Source organism: Cheilinus undulatus, linkage group 17, assembly GCF_018320785.1.
Source record: "Cheilinus undulatus linkage group 17, ASM1832078v1, whole genome shotgun sequence".
Classification (NCBI taxonomy): domain Eukaryota; kingdom Metazoa; phylum Chordata; class Actinopteri; order Labriformes; family Labridae; genus Cheilinus; species Cheilinus undulatus.
Window position 1 is genome coordinate 21,470,913 of NC_054881.1, and position 19,237 is coordinate 21,490,149.

Sequence of the window (19,237 nt, forward strand, 5' to 3'; positions counted from 1 at the left end):
CCTTTGACATAGTGGACCACATAATTTTAGTTAACAGCTGAGAACACAAAATCACTGCTCATTTTAGTTTCATAAAGAATTTTGCTGTTATGAATAGCAGTTTAACTCAAATAACACCAACTGTGTTACTTTGTGTATGAAATGTGCTACATGAATAAGGTTTGACTTGACTTCTCACACTGCATTAAAAGAGGGGAAAAACTTGTGATAAATATTTTAATTTGACATGATCTGACAAAAAAACGGCATACAACTTTGTAAAAAAAATCTTTGAATATTTACATCTTCTTGCAATGTGTACAAATAAATATAACCAAAAACAAGTACAAATAAATTCAGAGCACCTCACACACACTTTTTTAAAGATTTATATTTTCTTATTAAAACATTTTGACATGTATTCACTCTCACACTAGATGGAGTCATTTCACATTTATGAAAAAGCAGCTCAGTTTGATATCGTTGTCCTGAGTAAGATGACTAATTAAATGCACATGTTGCAGGATTAATTCTGCGATGCTTTCATCCATAAGGAAATTGTTTTGTAGACAGTCACCCTAATGGGGTTGTTTTTGCATGACTTCTTGTCAGGTGGAGTAGAAGGAACAGATATGTTTCCTGTAGAGATAAGAAGCAGTTTATTGCAGTGCAGAGTCATTACAGGCTGACTTTTGCCACACCATGCAGAAAGCACGTGGACAAAACTTAATAGATGCAATGCAGAGATATTGTTGCATGCAAGTCTGTGCAAAATACCAAATGGCATATCATTCTTAATTAATTGCATGAAATTTAAGCTTGAGTATTGTGTTTTCACATTAATTCCATTATATTTTTAGTTATAGAAATTAGGGATTAAAGTAGTTTATTGTGAAGACGTCTCCATACCTGCAGTATTTTGTGCCACACTCTGAATGGTCCTTACAGCTGGAGCCCACAGGCTTCATGCTGTTCCATCTCCACAGAAGAGAGCGTTTGGTGCGCTGGATCAAACCTCTCCAGTCTTCAGTTACAGGCCTTGCACTGATCTACAGAGGCAAATTTAACATCCTGTAGTAATTCTCTCAAACCTCATGTTGCATGGTAATAAAATAATATCAAAGCTGCATAATCAAAGATGTTTTACTCACCTGAACCGCACAGATCAGAGAAAGAACAACACAAAAGACTATAATTTTTTCCTGAAGAGTCTTCATACTGTTCAGCTCAAAAGGGGAGCAGCTCTGCGTCAAGGCTGCTCCGTCGTCCCATGCCGCTTATATTAAACGCTACAATTGGGTTGGGGAGGAGCTACCTTTCCACAGATATGAAAGATTAATTCCCTAATTTTCTATGTTAATGACAGAGGCAGAGGCTTGGCAGAGAGGCTGATTTCCAGTTAAAGATCTGAGTCTCTTTTAACAGCGTTACTTATCAGCTTTATAAGGACAACAGGAGCAAAGGTCAACTGCAGGGAGCCAAGGTACACTTTAACCTGCAAATCCAGGACAAGACCATGTCAGAGGCAGAACCTTTATATGTCATACTGAAAGAAAATCATTCACCATATTTAAGAGACTCAAATTCATCTGCAAATTCAGAAACTAACTTTGATTTCTCTGAGGAGCCTTCTTGGATCTCTAATAACCGAGTAGAGGCTGTGATGATAGCCTCAAACTAGAGAGAATCCAATGGAAGGGCCAGAGCTCAGTTCTCTGTAGCAGGTGGATGAAAGCTATTACTCACAATTTTTTTGTTGCTGCTGTTATTCATAGACGAGGACAGTGGATAGAGTCAGAAACAGGGATAAGAGAGACTGGGGGAGATATGTGCAGGAAAGGAGCTGTAAGATGGGCTTAAACCCAGGGCCGTCCACTGAGACACAACCATAACTGCTAGTCCATCAGCACCCCAGAATACTATTTCTTACAATTCTGACTCTTTTTTGTCAGAATCTGACTTTTCCCACAGAATTCTGAGTTTTTGTCCAAAATTTTTTCTCAGAATCTAAATAAAATTTGTGTCAAAAAAATGGTCAGAATTTCTGACTTTTATCTCAGAATTGTGACTTTATTCCCCTCAGGATTCTGTCGTTTACCTTAGCTTTTTGACTTGTTCTCAGATTTCTTAAGGTTTTCTTTTTTTTCTTGGTATCTGTAAAAAAAAAAAAGTTGTGCTTTTTTAATGGACTTTTTTCCTCATAATTCTGACTGTTCTACTAATTTTAAAAAAATGTCCCAAGAGCATTAGTCAGTGGATGAGTTCTGACTTTGGTAACTGAATTACCACCCTGAGTTTTTCTTAGAATTATACCTTTTAATTCAGAATTTTTAGAAAAGTTGTCTGAAAAATGAGCACAAGAAAAAAGAAAGAAAGAAAAAAATCACTGCCTCCTCTACTCTTCCGTACATATCAGCCAGCCCTGGCTAAATGTTAAAACCAGAAAAGACTGTGGGGCAGATCCACTAAAGAATAGCAAAGATGACAGCATCTGATCCTTACATTTCTATGGGTGTCTTTTGACAGAAATCTGAAATTTTGATCCAAATTCTGAAGAGTTTCACATTAATCTCAGGATTATGATCCCACTCCCAGAATTTCTCAGAATTCTGACATTAATCAGACACTTTTGACCTTTTCCTCACAATTCTGATGTTATTTTGGTCAGAAATCAAACACATGACAAAGCCTACATGTTGTATCATTTTTCTCCTTTATTGGAGAGGGAGGAGTCAACTTACACACAGAGAAAATAAAAATGCACACAACAGAACGCCAGCTACATTTTTGTCAGAATATTCAGTTTTTCTCAGAAACTGGACTTTTGTTTCCACCGAGTTCTGATTTTTTTTTTCAGAATTTTTTAAAAGTTTGAGTTTGGTAACTAAATTATGAGTAAGAATTTTGACTTCCAGAATCTGAAATAAAGTCCAAAAAAATATTTTAGTTTGAATTATGACTTTAGTAACTGAATAATGAAAGAATTTTTCCTCAGGACTCCTCAGAAAAATGTTGACTCATGAAACATTTATGGTCTGAATTCTGAGTTTAAAAAACTGAATTCTGGGATTTTTTTCTTTGAATCAATCTAAGAATTCAGACTTTTTTCAGATTTATAGTAACGATAATAATAATAATAATAATAATAATAAAAATAATAATAATAATAATAATAATAAAATGAAAAAAAAAACTACTACTACTACTACTTATAATAATAATATTTAATTCTAATGTATTAATTTACCTTACTCATTGCAATTAAATAGCATCGTGGCTAATCAGTTGAAGCTTCTTACAATCACAGGGAAAGCACTAAATCTAAAAATATACTGGTTTGATGGCTTAAATTGTCATTATTTTAAAGAAAAAAAAACAGTCAGAGATTGTATTTTGAAAATTTGAGGGAAATATTCTAAAATGCAGCTTCCTTTCTAACTGGCTGCATAGTTTGGGTGCTTTATCATACTGCAAAACTGTGTATGACTCATCCATTGAAATCAAGATGGGTGTGTGTTTAGGGAGGCTAAAATAAGAAAAGTTCAGAGCACCAGCTCTAAAAAATTGCCACAAGTGAGTCATCAATATGTGGTTAAAAACAGCTGATACCTGTACAGTACAAACCGAAAGAGTGATGTATGGCATGATTTATGATGCTCTTGATGATATAACTTTGCAATCCACAAAGAAGGAAACTGACACAGATGTGAAGCAGGTTTATTGGAGTTGTAGTAAATGACACGGGTATGTGGAAAAGGTTAACTATGGGACCTGTTTAGTGCTAACACTTATTTTACCTTATAGGTAAAACAGAAATGTAAACAGTGTTTTCTTTGTAGTAAAAAACGGACCATGACAAAATGATCACTAGTAAAGCTGTCAAGTGGTTTTCAAAAAAACGAACACATTTGAGCAGACGCTGTGTAATGCTGAACACGGCTATTGGCTTAAAAACATTAGAAGTTGATGAAATGTGTTAAACTTGGCGACTTGAACCATCTAAGTCAGAGAGAACCACTAGTAGTTTACAGGAAAAACACAAGTTTCTATTGGTTACATGGATTTGTCAGTAGTTTCACAAGCATGAAGCGGTTTACATGATTTAAGCAGAGTATTGACAGAAATTCAAGATCGCAAACCCATGGTATTATTCTGAAATAGTTCCATACCATCATGAGATGAGACCAACGTTTCCTCTTTATACTGCTTTGGTTGAAGTAATACTACAAGGATGTTAGTCCATATTATTATAACTATAAACATGATTCCTGTGAATTCCACTGAATGAAACAATAGATGCATTCGAAATGAACCAGGAAGAACAACCCCAGCCAGCAGTTCTTTTACACAACTTGACTTTGTTTTGTCTGTTTCCTCTTTACTCACACGGTTAGAAAATAAAAAAACTTTAAAGTTAAGGTTATAAAAATGAAACCAGAAGGATAATTTTCTTTCTTTGAATCAGCAGTTAAACTTTCCTCCTATAATCTTTGAAAAACATACATCAACAGGGTACCTTTTAGATAATTCATTCATTAATTTCATTCACACTCTCACACTGCTATGCATACACACTGAAAGGCAGCAACTTTGCACAAAAATATGGGTTTTGTCTAAATAATTATACTTTTAGTGAAATTCCTGTAGGATTCAATCCTCTCTCCTGATGATTTTTATGAAAATTTGTAGGTTAAAAAAAAATCAGAAGTATTTAAATTCACATGGCTTTTGTTTCCAATTTAAAAAGGAAAATACACTCAATTTTACATAAAAAAAGGACTTCATCATAATAACAAATATGGTGAAAGAAGCCCAGCCCAGTAACAAACAACACAGAGAACAACCTTCCTTCACCTTTTTTCTAAAAACCAGTCAATTAAAAATAAACAGTGGTATTAAAAGCGGTATTATGAAAACGGTCATTTGAAGGTTAAAGTACAAATTATGGAGTCACCGATCTCTCGAAATGCAGAATGATTTTGAATCCGTGGTTTTCCTCGTCCTTTTATGTTGTGTTTGGTGCTACGATGACAGGAGGGGCTGACGTTCGGCTTCAGTGCTCTGAAATATTCAATCACAAATGCAAATGTTACTTGTGAAAATATGGGTTTATCTGAGCAGACAATTTCTCTTTTTATCAATTTGAGTAACCTGTATTTTAGAATTTATCTGTCAATTAACCAGAAGTTAACCAAGTTAACCAGTTAAGAACAACACTGTTGAGAGAAGCTTGTTTCTTTATGGTGACTTATCAAACCCTTTTCCCACCTTCTAACACAGTCCTCTGAGGTCTAAATGAAACAACTGTCATGCTTTGGCCAAATTCTAAAACAGATCCGTCATCAGAGGAGGCTTGTGACCCTGTATAAACCTGCTCTTTAAGACCTTTCTCACAGCCGTTGGTTTTGGTGTGTGTTTCTTTAAATGAAGCCCCTCTTACCTTGCCCTTCTCTTCCACGGGGCAGATTCATAACAAACCATTAGATTTTGTGTTTTCAGACATCAGAGGAACTCAAACAAAGGAATGCTTATTCCTGTTTATTTCACATTTTGTGGGTTGGTGGACACTCTAGGTACCAAAAATACAAAATATGTGTTTCCTTACACGTGGAAAAAATACAAAGAGTGCTTTTTATATGTTCCCTTGAATTGAAAAAAAAATCTTTCCTATTTTTAATTGGTTTAAAAGTTAATATCTATTTGAATTTGCAAGGTTAGTCAGACCAAATGAGCTGCTAGAAGGCATTTTGACATCATTAACTTTGTAGAATTGCATAGATTAAACCATTATAGCTTTAAGAATAAAATATAACCTATAGATTACTGCAACGATGACATACTGTAGAGGCCAAGCTAGCAATGTGAGGTTTCCATCAACGAAATGCCCACGTTTTTGTCCGATGGCTTTTTAGATTATTAATTAAAATAAGCTCCTGTGGAAACTTGCAAGTTGTCTTGAACAAGATAATCTTCAGAAATAAATAAGGCTGCTAGCCTCAATGCTTAAGATACATGAACTTCAGATCCAATTAGTTCACTAAAGTTAAGTGCTAATAAATAGTTGGTGATATCTAATGACCAAATTCTGAAGCCACTAGTTAGTAACCAACTTTGTAAGATGTGGAAAACCTTTAAATTCAGAAGTGGGACACTTCCAGGTGTATTTTATGTTGAACATAAAATGTTAAAATTTCTAAAACGTGTTCACCACAGTGTATTTCGGGCATTCAAAAATCCCATCAACTTTGACACGATAGAACCAAAGGTGCCATAATGCAAACATGCTTCCATGCTTTAAGATTCATTACTGCAACACAATTAACAGTTTAAAGATCATCCTTGAACACTCACCTCAGGGATTTTCTGCCGACACATCAAGAACATGAAGATCACACCCAAAATGATTCCTACGGCAATCAGCATGAACGGAATGTTGTCAACGACGTTCTCTTTAGTAACAACCAGCTTCAGCGTCACAGCAGACTGGTCATCGATGAGTACGCTCTGAAACACATGTGGGAGAGACTGTTACAGACTTGTTACCGACCATAACATTTCATATTTCACGAGAAACTCAAGAGCAGAACCCCTGCAAAGTCCTTCTAGGGCCCTCCCACTGGAATGACAACATTTCCACTTTCTGCATTAAACCACGCCCACTTCAAATTCTGACTAACCACATAGTAGATGTTGGACACCACACAAGAAGAAAGTAAAAAGAAAAAAAAGTTCTGCGCAATGAATGAATAGAAACAATTCTGCAAAGACGAGTGGGCCAAAATTCCTCCACAGCTATGTGAAAGACTCATTGCCTGATGGGATATTCTTTTTATTTGAGTTGGAACAAGTGTTCAGTATATGCACAATAATATAACAGAGTGTGTATGTGTATTTTTACCTCATTAAGATAGAGCACTGGGAAAACCACCGTCCTCACATTTCTCGTTTGAGCACTGGGAAAAAATGAGAAGAAAAAACCATTAAATAAAAAAAAAAAATTAGAGAAAGAAAAAATAAGAAAAATAATGGGAATCTTGAAACCATGACACATCACTACTCAATGGTCACTAACAAACAAGTAACCCACAAAGTTTATTGGTTAAATAGTATATTGCTGTTTCCTTTAAAAGCATGATAGTGACAAAATTAAGGAGAGTAGAAGTTAATGAGGCACTTTTATTCTCTTAGCTTGTGGCTAAATCACCCGATTTACTTGTATCACCAGTGGTTTCACCACACATAGCATGCAGCAATAACAAGCCATGAGCTAGAGGGACATAAATCAATAAGCTTTGGAGTCATGGAAATGATGTGTGGTTGACTGACAGAGAGACAGATACTTTTATTATTTTATTTTATTAATCCCAGAGGAACTTCAAGCATCCAGTAGCAGCTTTCAAAACATACGACATGAAACATCTTATGCATGTAGAGACAACCCTATGCCAGGCTTTTTCAAGGGCAACTTTTAAACCAGTGTAGTTTGTCTTTGCGTTCATGCTCTGTCTGGACTCAAGATTATATTGCGGTTTGCTCCTTTAGATGCCAAGTACACTCATAACAAGCAAGGCAGCTCTGTTCAAAAGTCCATTTATACTGATGATGGTGGCACAGGTGTGGTGCAGTATCTTACAGGCAGCGCTTCCTGGATTAAGGTAGTCATACAGTCATTACAACCTCAACAGAGCCAACATGGCTAAAGTGGAGTCAATGACAACACCTGCAGCCTCTGAAATGCAAGGAGTAAGAGTACCTGAAGGTGGACAGCTTCTCTATGTGGACATTGATCTGGATACGCTTTGCCGCTTGCAGGATCATTCCTGTTAGCTGGATAAAACATATTAAAACTCTAGTCAACACTAGAAAACTTTTCAAGAAAATATTTACAGAGCTTATGTTACGGACAATTGAACCTAACATTTTTTTCTGAAGGCAACACAAAATCCAATTTTTTCCACCTGTTAGAGTTGGAATTTTCTAACTAGTATGCACAGGATCAAACATGCAGTTGTTGAAATTTCCTATGAACAACTCAGCTCCTGGAAGTGTTTTTTTTTAAGTCTCCTTATCATTGATTTGTAACACTGTCTGCCATGTAATGACAGCAAACACATGATAAGAGCTGGTGGAGCCTATCTTTAGTGACAGCTCCATTGCATATACTTCTGATTTAATTTTTAACTTCTTTCAAAAATAAGAGCCTCTAGAGTGCCAGCTGCTTTGTGGTTATGTCTGCTTCATGTACAAAGGCTAACGTCCTAACAGCTTGCAGCCTGAGTACAAATCTGGCCTGTGGCTCCTTTCCCCCTCTCCCTCTCTCCCCAGTTTCCAGCTCTATCCACTGCCCAAAGCCCAAAAATAAATTAAAAAGTGAGAGCCTTTGCTTCCTGTCTACTTGAAGCAGAGACTCATTGCCATCTAGTGGCAAACATGAATCAGTATCTTTGTGTTGACATTTGTTTCGAAAGTTTTTAAGTGAGCTTCCTAAGGGTTTTAATTGGAAAATAAATAATAAATTACAAACTTTATCGTAAAGTTTATTAAAGCATACACAAATGCTCACATTTTGAGTGCAGAAGTAGATTTCTGAAGGCATCTCCTGTCTAGAAGTTACCCTTCAGATGTCAAATACGCGGTGTTTCAGAGGGATAATATGATTTAAGAAAATGGAGCAACTTATCTAATCTAATTTACAAGAATAAACACATGTCTGAGGATCTAAAGGTGAAGATTTTACCGGATTGACGTCAATTAATGTCTCATGCAGCTCCTTCTTAGGATTCATGCCAAAAACATCCTCCACAAATTTCTCATCTGCCTGATAGAAGTGTGGTGATGACATGATGATCGGCGCTCCTAAAAACACAGTATCAGAATAGCAAAATTAAATAAACTCAGCAGCACAGATAAACAAAAAAGACAAGCCTTGTGAAATACTGTAACTGCATTCAACATAAAACTGCTTTTAAAAACAACATCATGCAAAACTTTTCACCTTGTTTACACACGCTGACATTCAGCACCCCAGAGCCGAGGCAGTTCCCAGCAGGGACGCAGAAGCCTGCGTTTGCCGGGTTCACGGTGAGATTGGCAAACACTTCATAAGGAGGACTGAAGCGATATCCAGGGATCCCCTTCACTGACACATCCTCCTCAAATGTCGCGTACAGAGACCTTCACAACAGAATCAAAGCTGGTTAAACTTTGCATGCACAAAAAATGCAAAACCATCATGTTCATCATTGTCAGTAAAATATATAGAAAGGAAGATAAACAATTATACAATATAAACATGTGTCAGCACAAAGCTTTAGTCAGTGTTACACAGACAAATGTGACTCCTTGTATCTTCAGTCCAGCTACTGTATACCGATAAATGTGATAGGGAAATCTTGTTTTGGACGGCTTTAAATGACAATAAATACTTGATAAAAGTAGAGTTTTCCTTGGATAAAACCATACTTGACTTTTGGAAATGATCACATCCACCTTTTTTTAAAATCAGCTTTTCACATGAAAACATCAGCCTGATAAACATCTGTCCCTTCCATCAACTGTGCATTTAGGCAGGACACACAACACAATACTAACATGACAAATTCAAACCTGTAGTAGTAGATTTCTTAGTTATAATATCAATGAGCTAGCAAAGCATTTTGGTGTCAATATGTGCGGTGAATTTACACTGCCACGCTACAATGGTGATGACAAGAAACATGCAAGATCTTTATATTGTCAGTAAATGTGCAATATTGTCCCGTCTTGTAAAGACAGATTTATTGCACAGTAAGCAGATTTAAATTGAGTGACTGTGAGACTCACTGCTATGTAAAAAATGCATCATCTCCCCTAGTTGCAGTGGTGTGATCTGGCAGACTTTGGAATGTTGCAGAGCGACCCTTTACAAGCAGCTACACATTTCTTCATGTCTCTCGTAAATCTGGACTGGCCTTTCTTGTAGTTGTGCTCTTTTCCTGTTAATTATTTTCATCGGGCCTGAACGATTTGCAAAAATAATCAAATTGTGATTTTTTTTCCCCAATACTGCGATTGTGATTTAATATGGGATTAATATTAGGTTCCTCATCTTATGTATTTTTCAACAAAATCAGCAATAAATTATTCTATATTATAACCTACATTCAGTCAGGAACACTCTTATCATACATTTAACCATTTCATTGCAAAATGCATACACTCTTTTACTTGCTGGAGAAGGCTCTCTTCAAAAGAAGCCTCCTGGGTTGATCAAGCAGATACATTTATGACAATGGAAAGTGAAAACAATTAAATTATTTTTGAAGCATTTAATCCACAGTAGCACGAATCTGAATATCAGGGTGCAACAAGCTTTAAGCAATAAAGGACGCAGCTGGGGTGGAGGAGGTGAAGCTTTGCCAGCAGCAGCGGGATGCATCAGCATCAATGCAAGCAGGGATTAGCGAGAAGTATGTCATATTTAGATACACCACTGTGTTGAGAGAAAGAGCTTTGATTGGCTGTGGGTGCTGGGAAGCTATAATTGGGATCCACTGGCCATCAGCTGATTGTGGCGGGAGTTATGATTTCTGTGAACTAATGCTAAGCTTCATCAATACTAGATAGAATTAACTAGGCCAGAATGATTGAAAAATATCTGATTGCAGTTATTTTTGCTCACCTTGCAAATTTGTTATCAATTGCTTATTGAATGGGATAATAATTTTTATGTCTTTTATGTATACATAAAACACAAAAAGGAGGAGTTTTGTAAACCATTCTAAAACACTGACATTTAAATATTTTCATAATGTGCATAAAATCTCTGCTGCTACAAAAAATGAATATTAAACTGCATAAACTTGGCAGCTTCTCACAAAACTTAAAATACCTATTCATTTTTTTAAAATAATATTCCATAAATGTGTTAACTTTCATGTCCTATTGGAGGTCTAAACAGCAGGAGTGCTGTTTTTTGTCAGTTGCTTGATTATTTCTGGTCCATTTCTTTCTTTGTCATGCAAACATTACTAAAGAGACATAGATGGTGCAGAGTAGGGCTGGGCAATTAATCGCAAATTAGATTAAATCACGATATGGCCTGCTGCAATTTTGAAATGACAGAAGGTGCAATATTTCTTTAACCTGGGATCTGTGTCAAAATACCAGTTTAGAACATTTTTTTGCAGCAGAGATGTTATGCATTACATATCATGCAATCATTCCACTGCCATATTATTTTTTAGCATATTTTACAAAAAAAAATCCTATCTTCTTCATTTTTGTATGATTTTCTTATTACATATGATAATAATATAAAAATATAATTCCTTTTAATACAACAGCTCATATCCATTTTGCAAAATGAGTCAAAATCATCACAATGACATTTTTTTAATTGTTCAGGCCTAGTCAAACTAATATTGTGTTGGTCATAGAATTAATTATTGCTTGTTTTTGTAAGAAAATGCATGAGATGAGGAACTTAGTAAATAATTGTATATTAAAACACAACTGCAATATTAGGTAAAAAAAAAATTGCACTTCAGCCCTTGTGCAGAGCAAGTTAAACAGCAGGAGTTAATCAATTTTAAGGTGTTCTAAGAAATTGTGTACATAAATCATTTGCCAACGTGATGTCAAAAGACATGAAATCATCTTGGTCCTAACTGACATTGGATACCAGACTGTTTGATACACGCTGATAATATGGAGGCTATGGTATAGATGAAGTCTAAACTTAGTTGAGTTTTCCATATGGTGGACTTCAATTATGAATTTTTATTGTGTTTTTGGGTATATATATTGTGCACTCTTTCTTTTTGTTATGTTGTTTTTTTATCTGGACCTTGAGTCTGTGATAAAGTTGATACTGCATTGAACTGAATTAAATTGTTTTACGTACCAAAAATAAACTCAATGTATTTGATAAATTGCTTGGCCTACTTGTTTCTGTCTGCAGCAAAAGAGTCAGGTTTTTCATACATTTGCACATGAAGAGTTTTAAAGCTTCTTAAACTGCTGTTCTGGTCTTTCACATGTTACTGCCTCATAAACCCTTGTCTGCCTTTTTCATGACCTCAGTCTGCACTGACTGACACACTGTAAATATGTAGCTCTGAGTTATGAACATTTAAAGGGAGCAGAAACTTGCTGTTTTTAACAGCTTGACATGGGTGATAAACTTACTGTGACGTATCAAAGGCCCAGACTCAGACTGAAAAACCAGGATTATGGTAATCTCTATTTACTGATTCTATACAGAGATGCCGAGTCTGTACACATGGCTTGTGAACTTAAGCGCCCTAGAATTCATTTACACTCAGCAGTGTTTGGTGTGTTGGGTAAAATGTTCAGTGTTGACAACAAACAAACAGAATCTTGTCTGTGCTGATGACAAACCAGCTCTCATCAGCTGTATTCTTATGATTTATTCCTCTTCAGAAATAGATATCTGCATTAAAGTACAGCTAATGATTAACTGTGGATCAAATATTCAAACTTTAGCTACCAATCTGCTTGACACTGTATATAAAACCAAACCTGAATACCTGATTTCCTGAATACCTAAAACATATCAGAAAGGATTGAGCCAAACTCCACACAAAAACACAACACATTCAAAATTTGTTTTCTTCTCCTTATAAGGACTGACCTGACAAAGCTTGACTTTCAGAATCAGACTACTCAGAATCAGCTTCATTAACCAAATATGCAGGCATTTTACCGCAGTGATTTAAGTTACACTTAATAGATCAAGTGTTACAAATGCGCATATGAGGTGAGGCTTTTAGCACAGTAAGCTTTGTTACATTATTGTAGTACAGCACAGCAATAAGAGAACGTGCAGGATATTTTACATTAAGCAGGGCTACCTGTTCGCTGAAGTTCTATTCCCTTACACTCTGTGACTTTTAAGTGTCCATCAGACTTTTTACTCTTTATAAATTTGCATCAGGGTAGTGTTATTTTATCAAACTTGATAACTGTTATTTTAAAATACAACAAACAAATGTGTTTCTTTTTCTGGTTATACCACAGAAGTGAGTGAGAGTAAAGCTGAGGTATCTTACATACAGTCTACTGTGAAAATAAGACTTATAAATGTCCAGTGCTACTCAATTAATAAGAGAATAAACAGCATTTAAATGATGGATAAACACCATATGTAAAAGAAAATCTTGCCTGGAAGTCATTTCACACTAATCACAGGCATTGCTGAAACTGGAGAAAATGTACCTTTGTTCCTAGGCATCTATAAGGCGAGATAATTGCAGATAGGTTCTGAGATGGCTTATAAGGTGTCCATATTGTCACTTACAAAACATCAGCAGAAACGGAGATCTTGAGATTTGGGAATAAAACTCAATATAGGAACTTTGGTAACTTTGGCTGGAAATTTACATAAACATAGATGCATGTTTTGATGCATGTCCAGTAATGTGCAGATATATTAAGTCTTCCAGCAGCATTGCCAAAGTTGTATATACATCACTTTCCAGATCACTCACCTGCAGAGGTCAGAGGAGAACATGTAGAGAGTCTCATCTTTGGTGATGACAGGATGGAAAGAAGCTCCGTTGGTTCCATTGATCATGTTGCATTCATCAGATGTCCACCAACTCAGTGTGCTGCACAAACAAAACATTAATATTACTGTTTGCTCTGGGAAAAAGATGGGAGTTTTTAACAGGTTATAAAAGCTTAATTTTCTACTGGTGCCTCTTCGGGAGCTACAAAAGCAAATCAGACCATCAGCAAGAGGCTTGGCTGTTTACTTAATATTAATAAATGGGTCCATGTTTACAATTTTTCTGTAAGTATCTAATTGAAAATGTGTGCCATATATTAATCAGATATTAAGGGGACACTTTGGGTGTGTAACTCAGTTGATTGAGGGTTGTCATAATACTAAAATGTAAACTTTTCTAGGCTCGCCATTTCTTCTATTTATCAAAAACATCTCTAGATGTGGCTGTGTTCCGTCAATTTAAAAATCTAAGTTTTTCAAAGCAGCTTTAACTAACAACCAATTATTAATAATAATATAGTAATTCACCATAACATAGAGAAGCACCGGGATAGAGCTAACTGTGTTAACTGCGATTTAACAACTGATTTGGTAATGAAAAGTTAGAGTACTCAACAGTTTTACTGTGGGATATGGGATTCCTTGAAGTTATCAAACAAGACCAAACAAGTCTTGTTTACTTTCCTGTCTGGTACTGATAGAAACATATGACCAATCAACAATTTACATATGATCAATAACTACCATTGTCCATGTCTTTCATTATTATTTCGTGTCAAAGGTGATTACCTTTCACCATTCCATGTATCCACTCTGGCAAAGTCCTTGTAGTTTTCCTCACCAGTGAAGAACACATAGTCACCATCATTGGTAGCATTGGCCTGAGAGGAAAAAAGACATTTTCAACAAACAGCTCTCAACATTAAAAAGACTTAAAAGTAACATCATATGTTTCATTATTACCTTATAAAAAAGTCCAAAAAAGTCATCCAGATCAGGCTCGAATGCTTTGAGGGCTTTAAGCAGACTGTCTTCATATCCCCACAGCAGCTGTCCCACTGTGCGGGTAGTGAACAGGCCCGTGTCTGTAGCTCTCATGTAGGAGGCGATCAGATTGGATACGATAGTGTCATCTTTAAATCTGTCCATTACCGTCTACAAAAAGACACCAGAGAGAGAACTATGTTAAAAAACAATATGTGACATTATGCACTGAACTGCAGAATTAAGGAAAGACATACAAGTCTGCAGAGTTGATACTTCTTCATTTGTTACATGTAGGACATACTGATCCATTTTCTCTTAAATTTTCAAAACTACTGTCTTTTTTCTTTTAATTTTAATTTGTATGTAAAGCATTTTGTGCTTCATTGTTTTGTATGAAAACTGCTAAGCAAATTAAATTTGATTGATTGATAAAATAAATTCCCCATAATGCGTTGCCAATCATTATCAGTAATAAATGCTATTCTGTGACTTACCACTGCAGGGATGTTGATGGTCCTAAAGACGTCACTCTCTGGACCTCGGGACATGTTTCGCTGGAAAACGTACGTCTTAGTGTTGACTGCTGCAACTTTAGAGCCGTTACTTTGGAAGTTCACCTGCTCCATGGGCCGATACTCTCTGTGTGGGAATATAATTTCATAGTTACTATGCATGTAGTACATGAACATGAGACTGCATAGAAAATGCTATCATTGAATAATTTTAAAGATGTGAGACATATAACGTCAATCTATTCAGATTAACTACCTAATTCATTCAAGCCTATATCTACTCTCAAAGGCTACGTTCACACTGCAGTTAAAAGAGACCTGAATCTGATTTTTTTACCGACATGTGACTCTTGTCTGATTTTTCTCTGACAGTTCAAATCACATTGAATCTGACCTTTTCGAATCAGAATCAGGCCACATTCGAATGTTGTTCTAAATCAGATACGTATCTGATCTTTTGGAAGTTGACTGCAGTGTGAACAGGCAAACAAAAAAATCAGATCTGTGAAAAGATCAGAATTGAGCATTAAGGCCTGCAGTGTGAACGTAGCCAAAAGGACATTGAGATTTCCCTTATTTCCAAAGCCGTTGAAGTAATAAGGAAAGAGGAAAAGGTATCCTATTAGGATTTAAATTCATCTGAGGTGTTGGTAGCCTTTTGAAATGTCTAGATGGCCCATGTTCAGAGGGTGCTGTTCTCAAAGCGGATGGCTCTGGTTCAAATCCAACCTGTCCTGTCTCTCAAATAAAGGCACAACTGTTACAAAAAAACAACCTTAAAAGGATTTATATTCACGTGACTATGATTCACAAGCATCCACATCTTTTTAGTAGTAGCGCAATGGTTGCAGCTGCTGTGATATATTCAGTGACGATTAGGGAGTGTGAAACTCTTCATCAAAGCCTGCACTTGGTGCCTGAAACTGCTCCAACTATACAGAGCAGGGATTTAGAACAGATCTTGGAGTGCTTTAAGTATGACCATACATGCACCAGAAATAAAAGGAAACACCAATCTAAGGTGTGAGCAATTTAACCAACCCAAACTAGGTTTATAGGCCCATGAAACTTCAACATCCTTGTCAGTAAGATCACAGCAATATAATCAAAGTGAATTAAACTTTACAGTCTTGTGAAATAGATGTCTTTTGGCACAGAAAATTGTTTTTGGGAAAGAAGGAAGGACAAATATACATACCCAGGGGATGCAATTCTTATTTCTAAATGTGACAAATATTGTGCAAAGCTAGTATGTCATAAGTTGTGAATTGGGGAAGCAAACTGCTTCAAACTAGCTCAACAAAGGACCACAGCATCCATTTATGGATAGAGCTTTTTACAAAGTAAGCAAAATCAAATCTTTAAGACTGCTTTGAAGAATCTGTGAGGCAGTTTTGGAGTGTTTGATCCGGAGGATGCTTCCCCAAAAGGGTGAACTATGTTCATACATTTACCCAACTAATGACGTCATTTTGGCAGTTATTCTTCACAGTCGAAATATGATTCATCACGTACAACAATCTGCTTTAAGAGTCCTTAATAGATAGCTGACAGATTCAAGGAAGTTTTAAGTCTCTTTGATGTTAACATTGAGTACTATAGTACTATAGTACTGTAATCATTCACTTTCCCTGTTATCTTTGTATCTTTCTACCCTCTTTGTGTTTCAGTTGATCAAGTCATCATCTTTCAGGAACCCCTCCACCTTGAGGAATGACAGCTTTTGTTTCCAACATCAAAGTGTTAAAGGTTCTTATCTTATTATAGATTAGAAAACACTTGAATGTTGTTTCTGTATGGACCTGTTCCAGAACTGTGGTCCTGTTTTCTGCTTCATTTACCATATTTTCATGGTGTTTCAGTTCTGCTCTCACCTGTACGTATACGGTCCAACCTCCACCACAGCAGGCCTGTCCCCATCCAGCACTTCCATGGGATTGGTCACATTAAAGAAGTAAAACTGCATGTAAATAGGGGCTGGTGGATTCTCCCAGGCCTTGTAAGCCTCTGTGCCATTCTTCAACACTACTTCCTGCATGGGGACAAAGAGCAGTGGGTTACCTTATTCTGCACAGTAAAGAAAAAAAGGCATGACTTTAGACGAATAATCTGCTGCTGACTTGGCTTTCCTCCCATCATATGACAAAAGCCACTGCTGCATGGGGAAATCTCCATGTGGGTTAGCTGTCTTTATGGCCATTTACGTTACCTAAAGCCAACCAAATAATATGTGAACGGAGTATATTGCAATGCAGGGAAAGTCTAAAAAAACTGTAATAACAGTTTATGGTATTTAGATAGTAATACAATCACTAAGTATTTACATATCATGATAATGCTAGAAAAACAGCATCAGGTGGTCAATTTAGCATTACAATACCTGAAATTTACAGCTTAAATGTTGTGTACAAGGAAATATTTGTACTCGATGGAGGTAGCAGAGGCTGTCACAACATGTTTAACTTATGAAGCCATTTCGTTTTACTATTATTCTCTTGTAAATGAGGTATAAATACAGCATTGTCCTCATTAGCGGACGGGAGTGGCGCATTCATGAAAGAGCTGTCTTTGATCTTTTCGTCTTAAAAAAGCTAACATTGTCTCTATCTAAGACGTCAAGAGAAGTGTTATTTGTACTAAACATTCATCTGATTGTGTTATCAAACGTTAGCATGATGCAGGGCTTACCTTTTCAACCACCGACTGTAGAAAGTGAGGAAACACGTTAGACAATACCAAAGAAATACCCAGGATCAAAAATAAAATAGAAAAAATTCCGGTGCTGTAAATGCAGCATGATTTCAGTGGCATGATGATACAGCAGAGTGCTATTCAAGGTGAAATGGGTGTTTCTTTCACGGATATAAGCTAAAGTGCGTGTTTGTTTTGATGGCAAGGGAACTTACTCGGCATTGCAAAGATACGCATCCGGTACCAAGCACTTAACTGTTACCACTTCCGGTTTCGTTGACTGTTCAACGGCTAGTCAAAGCAGATGCCTCTCAGTCAAAGTACTGAGCCGTGACAAGTATCTTACATTGATTTTATTAGTATACTTAATTAAATATATGGTCCTATGTATATTTACTAAATTTATTTATTATTTAAAAGAGGACAAAATAATGTTGTCCACTTTAGCAAACCGTTGAAAGCAAAATGTAGGGCAAGGAAAACTATCTTGACCACTGTCACTCTTTGGACCCTATCACATGTTTGTAACGTCATCCAGGAACCGCAGTCGTTTTTTTTCAGATGCTTTTAAATGTAGGTTATCTAAAATGTTGACTAATACTGTCTTGTAAGATAAACAAGCTTTGAAATTCCCTAAAATGCGCACAAAAACATCAAAAAGGGGTTTCAAATGAGCAAAAATGAACCATATTTTTTGCTGGTTTTGAATAAATCAAAGACTCCCTCTGTATGGGCCTAGCTAAACCACAACAGCGCAGTGCTTAAACAAGGCTGGTCACTTAACATGTATCCGCAAACATTTGACAGTTATGATATAACAGAATTACATAAAACCAGATTGTTTATCAGTGACAATTCAGTCCAGTTGAACTGATGAATGATAGAATAACCATGTCGAAACTCAGCTTAAACTTGCGTTATCTGAGTGCAAACAAAACCAGGGATTTCATTGCAACAATGTTTTTGCAGGTGAAAATAGAACAGCTCCCTCTTCTTTTGCACTATGACACTGGTTCAATGCTGCATTATGATCCCAAAGGCCCCCTCTCATTTTTGACAGCTACTTTCCGGTCATTTATTAATCTGCATTGATTTATTATTTCCCCAACATGTTATTAAGCTTAACATAATAAAATATTTAGGATATTTGCTCTAAAAGTAAAACAGTAAGGTGTGTCTTCATACAATGTAAACAAGCATACAAATGTTGGTCATTTATAATCAGTTAATTTGCACAAAAACATATTTTGCCTTTATTTCTACAGTGTCATGACATATTGACGTGGAGGCTAATTTTAGCTTTTAAAAAATAAGAGTATTTTCAATATTCTAATATTCATTTTGCAGAACTCTTTAGTAAACAGTTTGTCCACAAGATGTCCCTGTGTTCACTGTTTGAAGACTTTATATCTGGCCTACATTCTTTGTTTGCCCATAAAGTGGAGTCATAACACTTGTTGAGTCAATATTTCTCTTAAAACGGGCCCCACCTTGGTGATGCAGACATACCAATGAGCCGGAGTCTGCCTTTTCACTCTCCCACTTCTTCTTTTAAATG

At 36.2% G+C, this 19,237-nt stretch overlaps 2 protein-coding genes across 2 annotated transcripts; both read right to left on the reverse strand.

The window, feature by feature from the left end:
• Nucleotides 1-249: 249 nt before the first annotated feature.
• On the reverse strand, nt 250-1,363 carry LOC121525607 (liver-expressed antimicrobial peptide 2). The gene is made up of 3 exons (XM_041811669.1): nt 1,131-1,363; nt 889-1,028; nt 250-618 (listed from the first exon to the last, which is right to left on the reverse strand). Exons 1-3 carry the CDS (start codon nt 1,194-1,196, stop codon nt 588-590), a joined length of 237 nt encoding a protein of 78 aa, XP_041667603.1. The 5' UTR covers nt 1,197-1,363; the 3' UTR covers nt 250-587.
• Nucleotides 1,364-3,680: 2,317 nt separating this feature from the next.
• scarb2c (scavenger receptor class B, member 2c) lies at nt 3,681-17,912 on the reverse strand. Its single transcript, XM_041811586.1, has 12 exons — nt 17,677-17,912; nt 16,863-17,020; nt 14,971-15,115; nt 14,453-14,644; nt 14,279-14,370; nt 13,470-13,589; nt 8,975-9,153; nt 8,717-8,835; nt 7,733-7,806; nt 6,878-6,932; nt 6,331-6,483; nt 3,681-5,040 (listed from the first exon to the last, which is right to left on the reverse strand). The coding sequence occupies exons 1-12, from the start codon at nt 17,797-17,799 to the stop codon at nt 5,002-5,004; spliced, it is 1,449 nt and encodes a 482-aa protein (XP_041667520.1). The 5' UTR covers nt 17,800-17,912; the 3' UTR covers nt 3,681-5,001.
• Between the last annotated feature and the right edge of the window lie 1,325 nt (nt 17,913-19,237).